Source organism: Mytilus trossulus, chromosome 2, assembly GCF_036588685.1.
Source record: "Mytilus trossulus isolate FHL-02 chromosome 2, PNRI_Mtr1.1.1.hap1, whole genome shotgun sequence".
Classification (NCBI taxonomy): Eukaryota; Metazoa; Mollusca; class Bivalvia; order Mytilida; family Mytilidae; genus Mytilus; species Mytilus trossulus.
The window spans coordinates 12,377,905-12,402,103 of record NC_086374.1 but is presented as its reverse complement, the minus strand read 5'-3'; the positions used below and the strand labels follow the sequence as shown (position 1 = coordinate 12,402,103).

Sequence of the window (24,199 nt, the reverse complement as noted above, 5' to 3'; positions counted from 1 at the left end):
ACATCTTCCAAGAAAAACTGGAATAAAACGTGCCGTTCCCTTTTACACATGCCAAAACAAAATTAAAATGACAAATAATTAAGATCCTGTATTTATTTTGTTATGGTCAGGTGATCGACACAGGTTTTTTCTTACAAAGCATCAACATAATACATTTGTTGGTTTTTAAAAAGATTTTGAATCCGTTCTTATATAAGTATACAATTAGACGACATGTTTAAATACACGTAAAACGTCTGAAGGTATGTTGTTGCTTCTTTTTAATTATTTATTCAAGAGTCTTATTTACAAGTAGAAATAATATATTGAATGAACACGTGTGTACTCTTCATTGAATAAGTATCATATGAAATTACCAATCTGCTTATTTCACCATTTAAATTGCAGTAATCTAACATCAAATGAAATCTATATCTAGAGAAATAACAGTTAACAGATAAATAATTTTTACTAGACTACAACAAACTATTTGTAAACCTGCATGATCTTATGCTGGGCTGGAGTTACCTAAGGAAACGCACCGCCAAGCTGTTAATATTGAAAATCTTAATGAGAAAAGATGGAAAACATTTTAAACCGAAAATTCAGAAAATTTACTCTAAATCTGGATAAGCCTATGAGTGTTTCGAATAATTCAACAATTTTTAAGCTAAGTATACAGAAAATTTGCAACAAATGATATTTGATATCAACACGAAAGTGCTGACTATTTGACTCATAATGGCATAAGTCTTTTACGTTAACCATGACGTGAGGCTGCTCAGCAGTGCAAGTTAAATTATTAGAGTTTACGACAGATATTTTCTTACTTTTGTACCTTTGAGAAAATTGCTTGCTTTTCTAATCTCATTTTATGTTTATTAGTAATCCAAACAAGTAAAAGTAAAATTGCAAAAATATGGAACTATGAGGAAAATTCAAACGGAAAGTTCTATATCAAATAGCAAAATCAAGATCTCAACCAATCAAACGAATGGAAAACAATTGTTATGCTCCTGACTATGAACATTCATTTCAGTATATAGAAAATAGTTCAATTATTGTTTTTCTGTGTAATTGCTTCAAATTTTAAACTCGGTCTAGTTTTAAGGATAATTTTTATGTCAATATTCGCATTGAATTCATCTTTTTGTTATGCTTCACGTACCGTTAGTCACATGGTAATATTCCATTATTACGGTTGCCACAGTGGAGCAGGATCTGCCTACCCTTCCGGAGCCTTTTTTATGTTGTGTCTTCTGTAATTTTGTCGGTTCGTCTTTTTAAATTTTAGCCATGTCATTGTCAGTTTATTTTCTATACATGAGTTTGACTCTACCTCTGGTATCTTTCGTCATTCTTTGAAAAAGTATTTGTATTAAAGTCTTTTACCAAAAACCGTATTCAGAGTGACATTTCGAGTAAAAGAACTTCATGTTTAGACTTATACCTCGTATTGACATTCATTGTCGTCTGAGTACCAGAATGGAGATAAAGGAGACGATTTAATTTTGAAATTTTCCTCACCTTAGTAGCAAGAATTTTAGACAATGCACCTGCATATGGAATATACATTTCCCTTTTCATTCGGTATTCACGAGCTTGCAGCTCCAACTCAGATTTTGTTAAACGTCACCAGTGTGTGAGCAGAAAGTTGCTGAACTAGGGGTTGACTTTTGACGTAAGAATTTAGAATTGGAAAATAATATTCTAATAACGAAAAGTAAAATCACAAAAATACTGAACTTAGAGGAAAATCAATTCGGAAGCACAGAACTAATTTAAACAAAATTGTAAAGTGTAACGAACATTAACACGCACTTTTTTGTTCACAAAACAATAATCTATTTCGACTTTTAAAAGTGTCAATTGTTAAATATCAAAATTAAAATATGTAACATAATGTAAATGGTGTAAAAACATATATATTAGTTTAGATAAAGATAATTTACTGCAAATGAAATCATCTTACGGAAATAAGTCTTTGTTTGAGTAAACAATTCTCTAAAAAAAAATCCAGTCATCATGAACAAAACATAACACGTTTTTGTTACTGAGTGTAAACTTAGGAAAAACACATTGCAGAAGATTATTTAAAAAATAATAATAGTATCTTATGTGTCATCTAGACATATTTGTTTTTCGTTCATTTTTTTACATAAATAAGGCCGTTAGTTTTCTCGCTTGAATTTTTTACATTGTCTTATCGGGGCCTTTTATAGCTTGATATATGCGGTATGGGCTTTGCTCATTGTTGAAGGCTGGACGGTGACCTATAATTGTTAATGTTTGTGTCATTTTGGTCTTTTGTAGATAGTTGTCTCATTGGCAATCATACCACATCTTCTTTTTTATATAGAGAGTAAACGACGCTTTTTAGCACATTGAATAGACATTTCAATAAATTTAGGATTAAACCGTTTATTAGGGCAAAAAACTTTTTTATTCATTTATAATTTGTATTTGTCCTGAATTTGCGTGCAATTTTTGTAAAAGGGACATTGATTTAACAATTTCCAAGCAATTCAATTTTTAAATATTATAAGGACTACTGCAAGGTGTGAGTTATCTTTATTTTACATCAAGGACTATGCAATTAAACCAATTTAAAAAAAAAGATCATCAGTATTTGGAAATTGTATGTTTCTCAATGAATAAATGTTTATAACATTAATCTTAAACATTTAGTAAACGTTATAATTACAGTTACATACAATATGTGTTACTGATGACTTTGTTGAACTTGTCGCAGTTATAAGCGTGTCCTCCTTTCCTAGTTTATTTGAAAGCAACTGATCACAGGTTGATCAATTGTCATGAGCAATATAACGGGTGTCAATATTAGATTAGGTGGTACTTGCCATGTCTGACCACCAATTCACCCTATTTTGTTATTGACATTTAGTTGTCAAATTGTAAGGTACAATTTAGTGAGATATTATGGGTTTTTGGGTGTTTTTTTTTTTAATTGGTTATGGATATTTCTGTCCTTCGTGCCTAAAATATTGACTGACTACTTGGTGCCTTTTCCATATCTTGCTATTTTGAGGAAGAAGCTCATGTCAATATACTAATAGAGGTATATTTTATAAACGTTTAAAATGGCTGTGGCATTTACTAAGAAAAACTGTACATAATATTGTTCGTTTTAACACAAAAGAAAGTAGGTTCTTTTGAATATTTTAAATGACAAATAAACAAGGTATTGGTATTATATGGTCTGGTGATCGAGGAAGGTTTTCGTCACAAGCATCAAACTTTTACCTTTGTTGTTTTTTGTGAATTCGTATACTCATAAGTATTCAATTTGGAGAGATTTAAATACAGATATGAAATTTGAAGGTGTTTTGTTTTTCCTTTTATCTGTTTTATTTATTTAATATTCTTTTACAAACAGAATCTTCTCAATTAACAAATGTAAAATCCTATCTTTATAAATATAGCAAAGATAGTAATACCAATAACAGTATAATTCAAAGATCTAACTGCAGGCTTGAACTGGTCACATTTTAGATTAAATCTATTTAAAGGATCGACAGGTTAACCGGAATTGTTTTTTAAATTCCGGTAAACTACATTTTCATAAAAAATAAGGATATGCTATCCTGATTGAAATAATTTTTTTCTGGTAATAAAATTCAAAAAGAAATATTGATATCTATGGAAGAATTTAGTAAAAGTATTTAATTTCCCAGTTATAAAAATAAACGAAAGGGAGCCAAAAAAATGATCCTTTTTGTCATATTTTAGTGTAGAGTTTCCGTGTAAAACTAAACTGAAATAACTGAATCTAGGAATGGACAGTTATCACCGTTTTAATATGATGTATTTAAAGTAAGTTACTTTGGGTAAATTTCGGCAGTATTTTTACAAAATTATTGATTATTTAACGAAAGGTATCATCAAGATAACGAGAAGTGTTGTTGAATGAAATAATCATATGCAATTTCGACGGTTGTTTACTAAGTTTGACCATAAACTGTAATTCATAATAGTATTAGAACAAATCTGCTGTAAAAGGGTGATCAGAAAGGGCCCATTTGAATAACTACAACCTGTCAAAACTTCACTGCCGAAAAAAGACGTTAGTTTTCTCCTTTGAATTGTTTTACATGTTATTAATTCGGTTTCTTGTTATAAGTTGTCTCATTGGCAATCATACCACATCTTCTTTTTTCTACAATTTTTTTTTCATAGCCAAATTTTACAGCTTCAAACATCTGATTACACTTCCAGTAAGGATATCTAGCAAATTTACATAAGAAAGCATTATCTAAGTTGCAGCAAATATGTTGTTTTCAAATTGACTAATTCATTAAATAGGACAAGTTTTGTTTGATAAGATTGAGTGGAAGTGTAGTGTAATTGTATCAAAGATTTTAGTATCGAAACTTCGTCAAATTGAATAGTATAGTCCCTTGAAATTATCTTTTGTGATAACTTCTGGTTTTTGATATCATATTCGTGCATACATAGTTTTTTTTAAATTTAAATTACTGGTGCTTCCCACCCTGACCCTTTTTGTTTAAAAACAACATGTGTCCTTGAACTTTTTAATCATCTTCCAAGTCTGTTAATAAGAACTTTGCATGATTACAGATATCAAAAGAAACAAAGAAAACGAACATATCTGACCTAAACTATGGCTGCGGAAATAGCTTCGATTGAGAACAGAACAAACAGACCTAAATCGAAATTCTCTTCCAAGGTTTTCCCGGCTAAAACTACAAAAGGAGAAGAAATATCAGTTATACAAGATGACATTCAAGAGGTTAGTTGTATGTGGTCAACTGCATAGCTTAAAAGTGAATTATAAAATGCAAGATAAATATATTAATTTGTATTTTTTTTATTATGATTAACCAATAACTTATATAACAAAATTGATCCGTATTAATTGGTTCCATTCGATAAAGGAGAACACACACTATTTATTTAAACGCTTTGTGTGCTATCCACTTCTCTGTGGATGTATTTCAAGTGAGCGTGAAAAAGAGGTTTGTGAAGTTTTAAGATGCTAATGAAATAAGAAAGGGACAATTTACCGTTGTAGTATACACCTCACAGTATGATAATAAAGTGCAAATAGAACAACACGTAAACGATGTTGTATATGTCACTTCAATATATAAGTATGTTTTATTATTTGGGCTTTTTAACTTTTAAATTCACCGATGAGTCTTTTATAGATGTAATGCAGGTCTGGCGCTAATACAAAATTTCAATCCTGGTATCTAATATGAGTTTACTATAGATTAATTTATACTACTGCAATGCTTCAATTGTATTTTTATCTAATTTTTACGTAATGCTTTACTTCTATCTAATTTTGACATAATGATATTGAAAATTGCTTAACTTTCAGGACAATAAGGGTTTTGCACTCATGTATGCCACGAAGAACAAAAAGAAACAAGCAGCTTTAAAACTCATGGAGAGCGGAGCCGATATACACTTTATTGATCAAGTAATATATTTTCACAATGTTATTTTATGTATTGAATTTGACATCCTTTTTTTGATTTTTTTTAAAAGAGAAAAACCGTGTTGTCTATCCTGGTGGTAAACCATACCTTTATTGCATAAAGATCATAACAGCGTTCATTCAATGGGCTTAAAAACTATTTTAAACACATCACTTTACATGTCATGTTCTAAAATTGTATTCATATATTATATTTGTTTAAGAAATAATTCATTGGGGCTTGAATATATCGTGATTTTACAACGGGTTGGCCCTTTATGACAAATATTTTACCCTGAGCGATAGCGAGGGGTAACATATCGGCATAAAGGGACAACCCGTGGTAAAATCTAGATATATTCAAGCCCTCATGAATTATTTCGATTCTAATAGGTCTAATACGGCAATTCTTTTGGATCAAAGCGCTCTAGGTGTAGGCAAATATGTTCCATTCCCATAAATGAACGCACCATCAAATTGGCGTAAAAGAACGGAGCAAACTGAATTAGTGACATGCTTAAACTATTTAAAATAACATATATAGATAGTTTTTGATTAATTTAAATGATAATTGACTTATATGTCTTAAATTTTTCAAAAGATGTGGCTTATAACACATTTTAGCACCGTTTGTTTACGTTTCCATGTTGTGATGATTTTCGGATTTAAAAGCGTGTATTTTCCCGTAAAATGCTCATATTCTAACGTCATCGTTTTATGACGTCGCGAAACTCATTCATAAAAAAACATATGACGTGGGAGTACGATCGGAACAGCCCATGCAATATATTCAAATTTTACCACGGGTGTGTACTCAAAGCGTTTGAAGGACGTCATGTTAGAATAATAATTTGACAACGTTAGATATTATATTTGAAAATAGTTTGAAAACGTTATATTTTTTTTGGGTCCAGTTTGGTCATACAGTCCTTTACATATCACGGTTTTATACTTATTTGGCTTCCAAATATTTTGTAATGAGTGTTTCTTATTAGGGTAAAAGCAGGACAGCGTTTCGACCGCATAAAGTTCATTAATTGTTATACATTTGTTTATATATTTCCGATACATTATTTCATAGAGTTTTTTTCTAGATTTAAAATTATTCACTTAATATGTAAAAAATTCTAATAATCTATTTCTTATGATACACAAATGATATACATATAAGGTAATAGTGGTTTAAAATGATCTACCTTAACATTGCTCTCAATAATGCTTTACAGTTTTTCCTTGTAAATTGTTGATGCGGTAATATCATGTACCTAAAGTACTGTCCTGTTTAAAGTTTCAATTGAGTCGATGCATCTAAACGAAAATCCTTGTATAAGTGACCAGGTATTTATCAAGTACTTGTCTTTTTCGTGCTAAAGTGTAAATATGTTAAAAAAAATATTTACATTAAAGTAAAGATGTTATACTAATTATGCATATCTCCCTTCGATCTTCTTTATTTCAGACAAAATGCAATGTATTACACTACGCAGCTGGAGCAGGATATGATGGTTTGGTTTTAAAACTTCTTTCCAAAGGTACCAGTGTTAACTTACAGGACTGTGTAAGTGTTTCTTACATTCAATAAATTTCTTATACCTTAAAATTCAATGACTCAGTTTGTAATTAATACATGAAAAACATTGGCAACAGGACATTTTGAATGTGCACACATACTACTAATTTTGAAACAATAAAAAATGATCAAATACATATACTTGCGACGAGTTTAATAATCAGGTATGACGAACAAAGCAGCCAATAATGTAGAGGTTGTGAGTTAAAACAACCAAACACAACTATACATACATTTTTGGTTATAATATCATAAATTCTTTCTCATTCCTGATCTTACTCTTTACAGTAGACCAAATAGCAATCAAGACCCATTGGTGGCGATGGGCTGTTTTCTGCTAGTTGATGACTCTTTGGCGCATTCCAATTTTATTTTCAATGTTAATCATATAATTGCCATATCTTAGCTTTTATATTTTTCTTACTATTTGAAAATTTCAAATTTGTACTCGCTGCTTTAATTACACAAATATCATCAGTAATGATTATTAGACTATCTCAACTAAACTTCCACACAGTCTTATCAAATAAAACCGTTCTGTTGTTTGGTGAGCTTTTTTACTCAAATGATTCTGATTGCTAATGTGTTTGTTGCGAATCGTTAAAAGTCGTTCTCTATATTGAAATAAGTTAATACGCTAGGTATACTGAATGGATCTGTGGCGTAATAATAAGTCTTGTATTTTGTTCATTTCTTGATCGAAAACATATATGCAGGTTTCAGAAATGCAGTTTTCTAAAAGGTTATCAATTTTTTCATTTGAAGGAAATATATACTTACTGTTGGGTGGTGTCAAACTTATTAGTCATAGTAAACTAAGTACGCCATGACAAAACAACAAAACAAATCAAACACAAAACACAATATACAAAACTCAATAAAGAAAAAACTAAAAACTGAGTAACACGAAACCTATCAAAATCCGGCGTAATCTGAAGTTGGTATTTAGACACAATCGAGAATGCGATAACGCACAGGCTTGCCGAACCAACGGTATGCCCAATTTTTTTCAATGGAACTCGGATCATTTGATGAAATCGATAACGGAAAAAAATTCCGGTTAATGTATAAAAAAAAGGCAAGAAACTTTTAACAAAGATCTATATGTATATTCACAATATTTTTTTTTTATATAATTGTGAAATCAATTATACTATAGCTACTAGTATCATGAATAAGTTATATCTTACCAAATAGTGCTTCCCTAAAATATCAGGTAAACTAACATGATACTAAGTTACAAGCTGTAAACTTAGTACATTGTAACAGCAAATTATATGCAATAAAGATATTATTACGTTTTAAAAAAAAAAGTAATCTCAAGTCCACTGGAAGGATAACCATACTTTACATACAACACACAAGTGTCTTATTGAATTACTGACGATAAAATCAGTGTGATTGTTATAAGTGTTGTCAAATCGTACACTTTTGTCTAACCGGTTACTCGGATATTCGTTCGACCGATTAACCGGTTAACCGGTAGTTTAAGTTGGTGTTTGAAAGCCTTATCAATAGAACCATACACATAGATATAAGATGTGGTATGAGTGTCAATTTGGCATAAATACGCTTTTAGAATTTTAGGCTTGTCAATGAGGATTCCTGGCGGAGTTTGACTTTTGATACTAGTAATCAAATACACCGTATCAACTACAGCGTTTGTACCAACTTCAGATTGAAAAAAAATTCTTAATCTCGTAGAATTCAATATGTCAAAATTATGTCTGAAACCGATTATTCTTTCCTTTTCTCTTGTTGTCTCCCAAAATAATGTGTAGTGTTTCAATTTGAAATGATAAATTATAAAAAGAGAAGATGTGGTATGATTGCTTATAAGACATTTCTTCACAAGAGACCAACAGGACACAGAAATTAACAACTATAGGTCATCGTACGACCTGTTGCTTTACTGTGTTTGCTTTTTTTTTCTTGAAGTGTGTTACTCATACTACCACGTATATACATTGAGTACGTTCACATTGGTTTGCATTTAATACATTTTAATTTAAAGCAAGACCTTGCACTACTATACGGAGGTTGCACATTTAGATGTAGGTTAACACAATTATATCAGATCAAAAACGAAATAATGAAGTAATTAGTAAAATTTAATCTCATTACTGATTTAAAGTTACTGTTAAAAAAACATGTATACTAATTAAGTTTCTTTAAGATCCTGCCCCCAACTCTAATCAATTTTTTTTAGGATTAACAATTATAGCAATCAATATACTGGATAATTGATCTGTCAAATTAATTACCACGACGACAATTTTTATGATTTCAATACAGATTTATATCAAATTTATCTAAATTGAAAAAAGTCCGGTTAACCATCATCATCATCATACTTTATTTCCTCCTAAAGGAGATTGACAAAATGCATATGAATTATGTACAATTACAAAGTTTTGAAATTAGATAATAGAATTAATGTCACTAAATATTTTGAAATCAAAAGTATTTACAGTCTACAGTGTTTAAGAAAGGAAAAGCCTTCGTTCATGACGTCTAAACAATGCTCTGGTGATAAAAAGTCCAATAGAGCTTCGTGATTGCCAAGCAGAAAACAGGACACGTACTCGTCTGATTTTGAAAGAAGTGTGTATAAGAAATTGTCACTAGTAATTTCTGATAATCTTTTATAGAGCAAGTGTCTTTGTGTTTGAAGTTCTGTGCACATTTTAATTTGATGGTAAAGTGTATCTTGAATAAAGTGTCCACACAAGTTGCAGTTTCCGCTTGTCGGGGGAGTAGACCAAAGTTTAGCTACATGTTTAGCAATTCGAAGTCGGCCAGTATATTTTGCATATCGCCATATAAAATCATAGCCATTGTTCTCAGACAATCTTAGAAATCGTGTAAAATCGTTGTCACTACGCATTCGCTCTTCCTTTTGATGTTTCTCCTCCAGGTTAATCGCACTATTGACAATGTTTTTCCACTGTAATTTGGTTGGGAAACAGCCGGTAAACATATAGCTATTCAAAAAGTTCAAAAGTGAATATTTTGATAAAATGTTAACCACATCTGGGATGAATCCATGTTGTTTCCTACTGGTATCTCCGAAATACTGATAAAGTCTATAAATGAAAATCTGTTTGGTAAGTGATTGGGCCTTCATTTCACAAAGTTTATACAGGAACATCAATTTCCGTTTTTCTACTAGTATAGGTAGTCTCTCGAGGTTGGTCATAGATTCACACATATCTGACCGTGTTCGTTTCGGAAAGCCTTGCATATGTTTAACAATGAAATGTTGGAAAGTTTCAAGACACCTTGTGTCTTTTGATTTTATCCCGTTCCATAACTCACATCCGTAAAGTACCGCTGGTATAACAATTTTGTTGTAGAGGCCACATACAGTTAACGGATTTAACAAATAAGATCCAGTACCGGCTATAGCAAAATAAGCATTGCGACCCTTCCTACATGAATGCTGAATATCTGTGCTCGGTGATAAGTCAACCGTCCTTAATATTCCAAGATGCTTGGTCTCAGTTGAAATGCTAACACTGTTATCACCTAGATTGAATACAAGATCTAGTTCAGTTCTGTAGCCTAAGATAACAGATTTCAGAGGATTGAACTCAAATCTCCATTTAAGTGAATAATCGTACGCACAATTCAACATATTTTGGAGTCGTTGTGGCGAAGTACCAATACAAACAACATCGTCAGCAAATGATGGATTACTTGTACGAATATTTGAAATATTTGCGGTTCCAACTAATTATAATGCATTTAAAAGGTCATTAAGGTACACCAAGTAAAGGATGGTCGATAGTACACCGCCTTGTCTGACGCCCTGTCGGACTTTGAAGGGTACTGATACGTGTTCATTGACGTAAACGGCACTTGTTATATCACTATAGCAATCAGAAATAAGTTTTAAAGCTTTACTATTTATCCCAAGTTGGTACAATTTATAAATTAGGCCGCTATGCCACACCGTATCAAACGCACGGGAACTGTCCAGAAACGCAACGTACAATTTGCATCCTAATTCTAAAAGGTAATATATAGTTTCTTGGAAGTTGAAGGAGGCAGTGATACAGCTAAGTCCATTAAGAAAACCTTGTTGTTGTGAATTTGGGAACAAATCATTTTGCAAAGAGGTTATTAGTCGCTTCTTTAATATAGTTTCGAACAGCTTATACATTATTGGCAATAGCGATATGGGACGGTAGTTTTCGGGCGCCTGTTTGGACTTTCCATTACCTTTAAACAATGGAATCAATAAGCCATGTTTCCAACACAACGGAATACGGCCAAATCTAATCACTGCATTAAAAATACGGAGAATGACTGTATGTAGTTTACTGCCGCTGTATCTCACATGTTCGTTTTGCAGCTTGTCATATCCAGGTGCCTTTCGTAGCTTGAGGTTTCTAACCACTGTTTCGATTTCGTATAAGGTTATATCACCTCCTGGGAGGAGGCCATTATTTGATGCACATGACTCGAGTGTGCGATCTACGAACTCAGTCACATGAGCCTTAAAATCACTGTCAAATTTGGCGTTTTCGGTTGGTGTATAAACGTCTGCATAAAAGTCAACAAAAGCATTTGAAATATCTTCTGGAGATTTACATTTTCGGTTGTGATGTAGTATTTCTGAAATTTGGTTGGTTTTACGGTTTTTCTGACGTGATATTAAGCGCCAAAAGAGTCTTATATCACACTCAGCTGCTTCGTCGATTTCACGATAAGTATTGTCCATGTAGGCATTATAGGCATAACGTTGGCGATTCCGGAATTCGTTTTTCGCAGATTTGTATTGGACGTAAGAAGGAAAGTTCGCCCCTCGGGGTCTGCCATGGTTAATCCATTTCCAACGAGCCAAACGTTCAGCTGTATGTGCTTGTTTTACTTCATCTGACCAATACGGCTTAGTTTTGGGATTAAACCTTCCCGACGGTATTGTTTCGTTTGCACAGTCTTTCAATTTATCGGTAAGTTTGTTTGCTAGTGTATTTAAATCGGACAAATTACATAACGGCAAGTCCAAGAGCTCATCTGCTATTTTATTGGTAAGTTCGTTGTATGCACCAAGACTGCTTTCCGATGCTTTGCGCCACGACGGCCAAACATTATTGCAATCGTTTGTTGAATTGCAAACATACGGTATACTCAATTGTAAGAAAACAGGTAGGTGATCCGAAGTAAGACTTAATGTTCCTTCGGGAATATTTTCACAGGAAATTACGTCACTAGCTAATTCCTCGCTAACCAAAAAATAATCCAGCAAAGTTCGAGTTGGGATGTACGTAAATGATGAAGCATCACAAAGCGTGCTTGCATTAACAGGGATAATGTTATTCCTTAAAATGAAATCTGAAAATACGATAGATTTATTCACATTGGTTCGATCAAGGTCGGTTACTCTGCAACTAGTGTTGAAATCACCGGCTACAATTACGGGACCAAATTTTGAAAAGTTGCTGACATAATCTTCAACAATGTTCATTTCATATTTGTAATTCTGAATATTACTGTCTGCGGGTAAGTATACCGAGAAAACAAATATAGAGTAGTTATCGTTACACTGTATTTCAATTCCTAGTATTCTTTCGGAGACGGGACAGTTTATTGGTTTTATGTTGAACTTCAATGTTTTCTTCTACATAATTGCAACGCCACCTTTTCCACATTTACTGGTTTCAATATTAACACTTGTATCCGCTATACCTAAACTATGGTAATTGTTATCTAGTGTGTTAAGAAATTGCAAAGAGTGGTTAAATAACTTATGCTCCGATAATATGGCAACGTCACAATTCGTATACTTAAAGAGTTCAGATAAGCAGACTGATGATGACATGATACCACGTACATTCCAAGTCACTAGAGAAAGCATTAATATAGTTATTAAATATCCAAAAGGTACACGATGAATGTAACTAAGAGCCATCTTGATAGTGATGTGTCTCCGTAGAGTTCTCATTGTTAATGCGATCGTTCCATGCACGATTATTAAACCAAGGTCGACAGATTATGTTGTTAGGCCAAAACTCACTGTTTTGGAGTATTGCTTTGGATTCCATCGTAACGTTTATTCTACCGGAAATTCTTCCTTTGCGTGGTTTGAATAGAATGACGTGCGTAATATTAACACCACGTTGTTTCGCATAACTCAATAGGCCCTCCTTACTCGAGGAAGGATCTATGTTTGTAATGTAAAATCTGGACGTCCGTTTTCGGCTTACACCGGTAAAGTTCTCATTTGCTGGTTTGGGATCATTATGACACCCATTTATACGTACGGGAATTTGAAAAGCGTGTTCTAATGGTTTTGCCAATTTAGTAACTACGCAGTCAGGATTTTCGTTTATGCCTTCTAAAAGTTTGTCTCTATATGAATCGCATTTTATCATGTTATTATTCGTTGCTATTGAAATTTCCTCTCCGCACGATGGCGTAATTAAATCAGAATTTTTCTCCGTTTCAATGATTTCTGTTGGGCGTTTACCGCAATGTTCAAGAAAATCTACAGAGTCGTAAGAGCCAGGTATTATAGGATCGGATTGTTGGCGGTCGATCGGATACATCATACGATCAATTTCGGTTGCAATCAATGAATCGATTGACACATTTGACATAGTGGATTTATTCGTATTAACGGGACGCATAGGTGTAGACATGTGTTCACTCGTACCTATTGTTGACGGTTGTTTATTTACTAGTAATTTGGGGTTCACTACGGGTTGATTTTTTCTGAATGTTTTTTGTAAAGACGTAATTGCAGTACGATTTTGTTTGATTTCCGATTGGATTTCTTTCATTTTACTACTATGTGCAATAAAATTGAACTCGCCCACGTCAGATGCTAACCAACTCATGGTCTTGATTTCCGATTCAAATTTCACTATTTTTGGAGTAATTTCAGCTTTTAGAAACTCAAATTGACGTTTGTTGTCGTCGATTACATTTTCAAGTTTTTCAAGTTTTGCTTTTAATTTCTTTTCAATCCCGTCTTTACTTTTTAAAATATTTTCTAACCCATTTACTCTTTCAATTAGCAACTGCAATGTACTGTTAATATCAACCTGGTTAACGGGGTTTTGTTCACAAATGGTATCATTATGCAAATTGTCACTTGTTGAATTAACCGACCTACTGAAAACAGAGTCAATCTCAGAGGCGTCGCCTTCAGTAAACATTTGTAGAATATAACAATCCTTGGCGTATTTTTGTATGCTACTAGATTTATTTGTGGTTTTTCTATTGCAAAGTTTTCCTTTTGGGCACCCGTCTATCTCGCCCGCCCGTGATAGCAGAATATTTCGGTACCAAGTTACTAATGATTCGTTGCCTTTTAAAGTATGCACAATCATGTCAATGTATTTTTCTCTGGGAAGGCCATCTAAAACCTTATCTAAGTACATTATAGTTTGCTGCGATGGAATGTATGAGTCTTGGCTGAATGTAATATTCTCTTGCGAAATGGACAGGCTAATGTCATTGTTTACATTTTGGGACTCGAACCATTGGTCACATTGAGATGAGTTCAATACATCAATTGCATCAGTTTTTTGTAATGTTCCGTTTGTTTTACCTTCTAAATTGCTATTAAGTCTTACGGACACTAATTCTGTAAAGGTTGGTCTTATGGAATCGTCATTATAATTGGAATTCTGACCACTGTCCGGAGGACGACCACAACACGTCGCCATCTTTCCTTTTCCTTTATATATATTGATATTATTTTAAGACAGTCTATGTTGTTCAAAGTTTAATCAAGACACAAATAACTTGCAATGAATAAAACATATTTAGATATTTTCATAAATATATTTTTAAACTACCTGTACCATAAACATAATGATTTGATATTCTGATTTAAAGACGAGACTATACACAGATATAAGGGCGTTTACAACCAAATATAAAACAATTTTGTAAAATACGTTGTTCATTCCTGATACTACCATATATACACTAAAACACGGGTAAAGGTATAAACCTTCATAGATACATTGGATAATTTAAATTTCTCATGACACAAACAATGCAACAATGGAGACTGATATCTTTTACTCATCTTCAACAATATGTTTTGATAAACATATTTTTTTGTGTATTTCAGAATGGTGAAACAGCGCTTCATAAAGCTGCACGCTCGGGTCATGAGAAAGCCGTTGTTGCTTTGGTAGCAAATGAAGCAAATGTTTATGTATTAAACTTGGTATGATTTTTCAACATTAAGAACAATAAATGTGCAAAAAAGTAAAATCACAAAATTACTGAACTCTGAGAAAAATTTCAAAAAGGAAAGCTCAGAGCTTAAAAAAAACCATCAAACAAATGGATAATAAGTGTCATATTCCTGACTTGGTATAGGCTTTTTCTTATGTAGAAAATGGTGGATTAAACCTGGTATGAAAGCTAGCTTTATCTCCCACTTGTATGACAGTAGCATCAAATTACATTATTATATTGTCAATGATGTGTGAACAAAAACAACCAGACATAATAGCTGTTAGATGTGAGCCAATGCTCCATGTGGAAGACCGTATCTCGACCTATAATGGTTTACCTTTATAAATTGTGATTTGGATGGAGAGTTATCACATTGTTAACTATACCAAATCTTCCTTTTTCTATATAATTGGGGGAAAAAAAATAGGGGTACAACTATCAATATTGTGCTTCAACCTTAATCACTACAAAACAAACAAATATGTAAAAAAGAAGCAATAAAATGCATATAGACAAAGTATGTTACCAAAACATTAAGACAAGCATACAACAATTTAAAATAGTACAATAACACAACGACGGGATGTATAAGTACAGAGACATGTCACATACGTATCAAAATAACATAAAACGGCACATAGACAAAATGTATTAGAAAAAATGAAAGACAAAAATACAAAAACGTTTGACAATATCACAAAAACGGGATGCGTAAGTGATTAATATTGTATTTTTTTACCCTGCAACAAATATTTCGGGGTAACAATATTTTCACCAAACTGTATGATTTCAAAGAATGGATGTATCAAATTGCATTTTTTTTTTGATAATTATACACTTTTTACTCAATGTTCTTTAATTTTCAATGTAAAAAACTAACTAATAGTATCATTCATAATTTAGCAAGGTCAGACCTGCTTAGAACTAGCTGTCATTGGTAGACATGTAAAGATTATCGAAGCTTTGTGTCTTTTTGGATCAGATCTTGTCATGCAAGACTGGGTAAGAATGAATTGTAATATATACCATTGAAACAGCTATCAGTCTTAATTAAATAATTAATAGTAACTTTATTTATATAGCAACCAAAAACTTAAAACCAAAGTATGCACAAGTAATTTTCATTTCTTTCTCCCATATACCCCTATTTCACCAACAAAAGAAGTAATCCTGAATAAACGAAATTCTATTGTATGTTTCTTTTGAATGTTATTAAAAGATGACTGTATCGTCCTTCACTGAACTTGATACTGGAAAAATATAAGTGTCATATTTAATAACATTATATTAATGAGTTTCTAAAGTGCCAGACTTGCTACTTTTAGATAAGTTGAAGTCATCTTTTCAAACATTTTTTGGACTTCATCTTGATTTATATATAACAAAGAAGAAAAGAAGATGTGGTATGATTGCCAATGACACAGAAATCAACAATTATAGGTCACCGTACATCCTTCAACAATGAGCAAAGTCCATAGGGCATACCCATACCGCATAGTCATTAGCTTTTTTATGCAAATAATCAATGAGTTTACATTGATCGTATCTAAGTTGATGTGCTTAATCAAAAACATGACATTAACATTTGAATTGTGATGTATTTATGAAACCTTTCTAGCAAACTTTCTTTCAAAACCATTTAGCGATAGAAAAAATCAATAAAGGTTTTAATTAATGTGTTATGAAAAAATTCCGGATGCATAAATATGTTTTCATTAAAATCTTAATCGCGACTTCCGAAAAGAAAAAAAAATCTTCAGGTTGTGAAATATACACACCGTAATAAGTGACTAAAAGGAACAGCCTAGTCTTAAAAAGGATCATTTAAATGTTGGTAGCCATGAGGAGTTGATTTACAATAGGGAACGAATCTTTTGTAGTAAATTGCTGTATATCTTTTCCCGTGTGAAAAAGACTAACGTATCTAAAATCGAACAAAAACTATATACGTACGTATTAGATTTATTTACATTTGTAATCAGGTATACGAGAACGGAAATACACATCTGTAATCAGGTATACGAGAACGGAAATACACATCTGTATTAGATTTATTTACATTTGTAATCAGGTATACGAGAACGGAAATACACATCTGTAATCAGGTATACGAGAACGGAAATACACATCTGTATTAGATTTATTTACATTTGTAATCAGGTATACGAGAACGGAAATACACATCTGTAATCAGGTATACGAGAACGGAAATACACATCTGTATTAGATTTATTTACATTTGTAATCAGGTATACGAGAACGGAAATACACATCTGTAATCAGGTATACGAGAACGGAAATACACATCTGTAATCAGGTATACGAGAACGGAAATACACATCTGTATTATCTTTCCACTTCTACTTTGACAGCAATGGTTAGAAGAAGCAATAAAGTCACGTGATAAAGAAGATCAGTCTATTGTTGATATATTCCTGAAGCACAATAATCGTATACTAGGATTTAAGCATGGGTATATATGTTTAATTTATAATCATGTTTATATTTTTATTCTACAAAATTAACAATTCATTTTAGGGTAATATGGATACATTTTGAGAAAATTTGCAAAGCAAAACCTCTTACATGAAACGTCTGAACAAGCTTAAATGTTTCTTTTTGAATTTCTTTTATTTCGATCAGTCATTGAATATTGCAAATATTTCATTACTTTTAAGTTATCAATAATAAAAGTATAATTTTATGTGAGCTTTATTTCTTGTTTTATCAGTGGCATAACATTCGATGTTAAATACATCGAATCAGGAAGTGATACGGATATGAAGAAAATAGGAGCAACTCTGATGTCAAAGAAGTCAACACACAAGCCTTACTACTTCTACTGCTCTAGAATTCATGTAGAATACATAAATGTCCAGAAGTATGTTAGTAAAGAGGAAAAACTGTTCAGTGATACATACGAGTGTAAAGCATGGGGAAGTTCTGGTACTACATTTAATTTGAAATTAAAACTGAGTGGAATTCCAAACTCCAACGAAACCTTGAAAGTCATTTCTCCAAATGGAAATGTCGTCAACATCGACAGCTCCTCTCGGAATGAAGAAACAAACGTACGTAAACCCTTCTATTGTTTTAAATTAAATTAGTTTTCTTAAATATAATCACAAGCAACATAGGTTTAGAATAATTTTCATACATCAGCTATAAAGATATTAAATCCAGATAATTTTATTCTGTTTGACATATGTTACATCTAAAAAGACAACAGGTAAAATTATGTTGATGATTGTTATTTTTTTCTTGCAGCATACATATGTGATTGTTACTGTCAACATCAAACATGGTGCAGTTGTTACATTCATGTTTGTTACTATTAAAAAACCGGAGGTATTCGGCATTACTAAGCGGGCAGTGACCATTCAACCACAATTGGAGCCGGATGCTGTAATAGATATACCTAAGGACACGTTTGATTCTCCGGGAGATCTTCTGTTTAATGTATGATATTTTTAAATTCTTAGTTGAGTTGCTTTATCACCTGATAACCGTTAATGAGTATTTTTCTAAGAATCAGCATGTCATTTTAATGAGCTTTATTCTGGGTGCTCTATTAAAAGTCTTTTATGAACGACAGCATATTTGTTGGATTCATATTTCAACAGACAGTCAATTTTCCCATCGGTATAACTTATGCACCCCTAATGAAAGGCTTGTTAGATTGCATCAGTATCCAAACAGAATATCGAATACAAAATAAACGTAACGCTCGTGTAGTTCAAGGGAATTTAATATATAAGGGATAAGTTATCCTACCGAAAGTCGGTGGTTCTCTCCAGTTACTGCAGCTTCCGCCACAATTTAAAACTAACCACCACAAAATAGCACAATTATGTTGAAAGTGGCATCGACATCGACATTACTTTATGAGAGGCAAAATATAACGAAAGGCATAACCATTTTGCAATACCGTGAAAAACAAACTGACATCGCAATGACAAAAAAGCTGAAGACAAAAAATAGCACACATAAATAAAGCTTACATCAGTTTTATAGTCATCATCACGAATTGGTTTAACGAGTCATTTCATATAAACTATTCACAAGATACTTAATAACACAACAGTTAACATCTATAAGTCACCGTACGGGCTTTAACAATGAGCAAAGCTTTGTCAGCTATAAAAGGTTCCAGGCTTTCTTATATCAGCTCACTACCACTCAATGTCTTTCAAAATACAGTTTATTTTAAGATATACACGATATTGATACAATAATGTATGGGTGTTTTTGGTATTTGACATTTTTTTCGGCAAATGGTTGATTTTTTAATTCAAACATTTAATTTACAATTTGATATATACAGCATTGTCGTTAGGCGCGATATATGAGTGATCATTTGCAATTAATCTAAGAGATATTGTTTACATTTAAGTCTACTATGTTTTACAGGTGGTAGAGACTAAAGATGTCGGCGTTGACGATGGAGTATCGAATAGGGAATCATTTATAGTTACAAATATAATTGATCTCTCCATGAGTAACCACCAACAACCTAAACAACCAATCGACGTAAAGTTACCAATGCACTCGAAAGCAAATGAAGATAATGACATTGTTATTTTAACTTCGTCTAAAGAATATCCAGAGAAAATAAAAGATTGGGAAATCATAGAAGCCAAAAAAGAGAAAAACCGCGCTTCCTTCAGAATCTCGCATTTCTCCATGTATGTTTATATGTTAACCATAGTTTGTCTGAATGTCCTTACCTCCTATGAATAGTACCTTTAAAACAAGAAAATTATTTAGAAACTAAATTTTCAAATCATCTCCAACAAATGACCCTATGAGTTTGGCTGGTATGTGTAGGTTTTTTTTTATATTTTAGCTCTTTTAATGTTTCGGGTCTTTTAAATCCACAACCTTTGAATATATGGTTTTGAAAGTTTCTTGTGAAGGTGAATCCAGAAATCGCTTACAACTCATAACATTTATAAAGTGTCATTTTACATTTTGTATAGCACATGGTCGATACCGCTGTTTGGGATATATTATTCCACGATGGTATCATGGGGTTATTGGTAAGTTATTCGGTATTAGCATGATTTAAAGCACTGTATTTACAAAGTGCAACCTAGACATACGTTTATGAAATTCTTAAATTTCTACGTTGTTTATAAAGATCAAATTCGATGGTTTGTATTAGTTCTATTCTTTTTTTTTTGCAGATTTACAGGTGTTTCAAAGAAAAAGGTTGAGACGGATATGGCCGGTGTATGTAAAAGTATACAAAAAGCTTTGAACAACGAACGACAAGTGGAATTTTTTGCATTGGCAAAAACGCTTTCTAGTGATGAGTACGCAATAGTTATAGAATGTGCCTTACAGAGAAAGGCAGCAAAGAGAAAGAAGGACTGGGAGAAACAGCAGTTTAGCCCTCAAAAAGTTGAAGGAATGTGTCATACAGTCCAGATCAATCAGTGGTTTCGAGTAAGTAGTTTACCTATTTTATATATTGATTTTTATTATTCAGAAAAATTTGGAGACCGATTGCTTATTATAACCTTATTATACTTTTACAGATTAAGTTCGGCGGGAATATAAAAATAGCAGGAACAGAGCAATCAGATACACAAAGGCTTATGTTTCATCCAAACAGAGATAACTTCCATATTTTCAGCACTGAGTTATTAGACAAACGCAATCCTCCGACTGGACGAATAGAAATTGAACTGATAGTAGAGACAGAACAGGAACCAATCATAGTTTTAGACAGTGAAAATTGTTTCAAAAGTAAAGAAACAATAATAACAAGAGATCCAATCACGACTTACGCGAATCTAACATCCTTACCCATGCACCTTTCTCCAGAAAAGGTAGCTCTCGGTGAGTGTAAATGTATTGACACTTTTTCGGTTTTTAGATTGAGTATTATATCGGATAGTGTTCAATCATGGTATGACTACTGCGCGATAAATAGTCATTGATTCAGTTTTGCAATAGTATGATAATAAACATAAATTTCCTTCTTTAACTGCAGAATGGTTACAACTATATTTCTATATATATATATATATATATATATGAGGATGTGCAACGGAAATTAAGCTCAGTACAATCTTTATACACATGACTTAGTATGTAGCGTCCTCATTCCGATGCTGATTATTTTTACATTCCGAACAGCTTAACGGATGACATCCTCTTTATTGAGCATCGGTTTTACTATAGCATGAGGAAAGACAAAGTTACTTATTTCAAAACTGTATTCAAGGCCATTTATAGCTGACGATATGGTATGGGCTTTGCTAATTGTTGAATGCCGTACGGTGATCTATAGTTAATTTCTGTGTCATTTTGGTCTCTTGTTGAAAGTTGTCTCCTTTGCAATCATACTACATCTTCTTTTTTATATGTACTCATTTCTAGTTATAATGTACATTAGATAACAACAAAATATACATTGTATGTATAAAAGTAGAAGAAGAAAAAAATTCAAAGAAAGCAAAAACCGAATAACATTATTTCAGCCTAAACATCGCTAATGAATTAATTACCAGTTTCATTTTTTTGTCTTTACAGTTCCACCCATTGAACCCATTGAAGTGAAGGTAGTCCAGCCTTTGACCGATAATGACTGTGAGTAGCAATATATTTAGCTCTGTTGTTTTTTCTTCATTAAACAATTACATGAAGACAGAGTAATTGTCATTATTACTTTCAACTATGTGAAGTACTATAAATCCTTATCACCCACCTCATCCTTAAAATTTGGAAATTCCTACTAGGCAATACAATTATTAAGTTAAATTAAGTTAGTTAAATGATATTTGTATATTCAATTTATACGATATGCAGTGTCAGACGCAGATCTATGAACACGGGTAATACAAGTTTTTTTAAAGAAGAAGTTCTACACTTTAACATTACACAACAAAACATGCATTTTGCAGACAGATTGTTTGCCTACGACTGTACAGAAGCTTAAAATTTTAAATAATAATGTTCATTATTTTCAAATTTGAAACAAAATCCGAAAAATTGAATTAGATACAATTAGTTGTCAAATATGAGACATATTCTAAAGTGGAGAATTTAAAAAAATAAAGATGGATAGCGACTGTCATGCACATGTTCAAAATTAAAATTGTTGATTTCAAAAATATTCGATAGAAAAAATATATGACGAAAACTTCTAAACTTTTGATACTCGGCTTTTCTTGGAAAAAATGTAAATAGTTTTTCTAAATTTTCTTCTCATCCATAATGCTTCATTAAACTTTTTAAACTGATTATTCCGTGAATAAACTGTATAGTATAATTGTTCCAAGTAGATTTATAATTTTTCCGACAAAATGACTTTTTTTTTCTTTATTATCAAATTGAGCCTTGTTTGATTTCCATTTTTCATTGGTCACAATTTTAATATTGTTTTGCTTTCTTTGGATTTTGTGCTTGTGGCGTTGGCGTCACGAAAAAAAAAATAACCATCTTTGACGACGACTCATAGAAATATCACGTCTTTTTGCATATCATTTGAAAATAATAAGAGACTTTATTTACATTTCGTTTTTAGACCTCAGATAAACTGGTTCAAAAATCGAAACTTGAGTGATACGATATTCTTCCAATCTAGACGTTTTAAATTTGAAAATCTAACCGCGGCTTTAAGTAGATAAATATTGTCAAACACCAGATGCAGTGTTAGAATTTATATACGTGTATACACGATATAATATTTTATGCTAATCAGAATCTGATCCTTTTGTTTATATAGACACACATATTCACTGAAATAATCTACCTTTTCTTTTTGACGTATTTGATTGTAGGTATAATAAAAGTTCTTAAGATGAATTCATTAAAGGAACTAACGAAAAGACTTAACATGACTGAGGCCCAGGAAGTAGCAACATTTCTAAAATTGACCCCAGCTGAAGTAGCAGCACTAGCTAGAGATTTCCCTACAATTGATGACTTCTGTGATGCAGTATTCTGGAAATGGAGGGGGAAGCGTCCATATGCAAGCCAGGCTTTGGCTCTGGGTAACGCATTAGAAAGAAGTGGAAAAGCATTGGAGGCAGCAGAGGTCAGAGCAGCTCACAAAGAAGAAAGACTAATTTGTTTTGATTGATAATTTAGTAGTACATGGATAACACATAGACAAGAACATTTATTTATTTTGATATTCTTTTTTCGTTCATAATTTTTTAATATTCTGGTATTGATTTGAGTTGGAAAAATGCTGCTGATTTTATAAATATATATATTTAATATAAGAACCATTGGGGAACACTCGGATTATAGTTTTATTCTTAATATACCCATCCAAAACGCAACTGGTTGACATTTCACCCGAATGAAAATCAATATAACGTCCTATTTTAAGCTGGGGTCACACATTCACGATTTTTACTACCGTTCTTGACAGGACCATTCCCGATTAAAATTTATTAAAAGTCTGATCAAGATCCTGTGAATCGTGGATGGAAATTCAAACTTAAATTAAAATTTGTAAAAAAAATAATTTGATCACGACAACAATCAGATAGTGTTCAGGAAGCACCGATATTCAACCGTTTCTAAGCGAATAAGTCCCGATAATCCCGTTCTGAATCCGCTTCTAATCCGATTTGTATTTTTCGCCAGGTAAAATTCGACCGACTCTGTCACGACTGCGTCCCGACTCTACCGAATGTAATCCGACTGAGATCAGACAGTGACCAGACAGTGAACCGACGCTGACGGAAGTTATTTGTTCGAAAACTGTCGGCATATTCGGGATGATCAGGTACTGTCGGAACGTAATCCTATCACGGTCCGCTCTATCGCATTGCAAACGGCTTTGTCTGGTCTCAGTCGTATTGTATTCTGTAGTTGTCGAGACTCTGACGTGGGTATCGTTGACAAATTTCGTATCAATAACGGGACTGTTTCGGAGCGGTTTCGGCAAAAAACGGTTCGCAATCGACAAGATCTGGATGCAATCTGGACTCAATCGGCAGAAAAACAGCTATGAAAAA

The 24,199-nt window shown here is 32.5% G+C and overlaps 1 protein-coding gene across 1 annotated transcript; it reads left to right on the top strand.

Annotated features, from left to right (window-relative positions):
- The first annotated feature begins 4,361 nt into the window (after positions 1–4,361).
- On the top strand, positions 4,362–23,562 carry LOC134706515 (uncharacterized). The gene is made up of 13 exons (XM_063565526.1): positions 4,362–4,750; positions 5,345–5,446; positions 6,903–7,001; positions 15,106–15,204; positions 16,122–16,220; positions 17,591–17,691; positions 17,950–18,289; positions 18,486–18,677; positions 19,629–19,903; positions 20,405–20,666; positions 20,759–21,062; positions 21,759–21,815; positions 23,009–23,562. The coding sequence occupies exons 1-13, from the start codon at positions 4,622–4,624 to the stop codon at positions 23,308–23,310; spliced, it is 2,361 nt and encodes a 786-aa protein (XP_063421596.1). The 5' UTR covers positions 4,362–4,621; the 3' UTR covers positions 23,311–23,562.
- Positions 23,563–24,199: the final 637 nt, after the last annotated feature.

Bases quoted from the DNA above. Each gene is read 5' to 3' on its own strand.
- LOC134706515 (XM_063565526.1), top strand. From the start codon at position 4,622: ATGGCTGCGGAAATAGCTTCGATTGAGAACAGAACAAACAGACCTAAA. The intron at 5,447-6,902 runs GTAATATATTTT...TCTTTATTTCAG, and splicing joins ATATACACTTTATTGATCAA to ACAAAATGCAATGTATTACA. The intron at 7,002-15,105 runs GTAAGTGTTTCT...TGTGTATTTCAG, and splicing joins GTGTTAACTTACAGGACTGT to AATGGTGAAACAGCGCTTCA.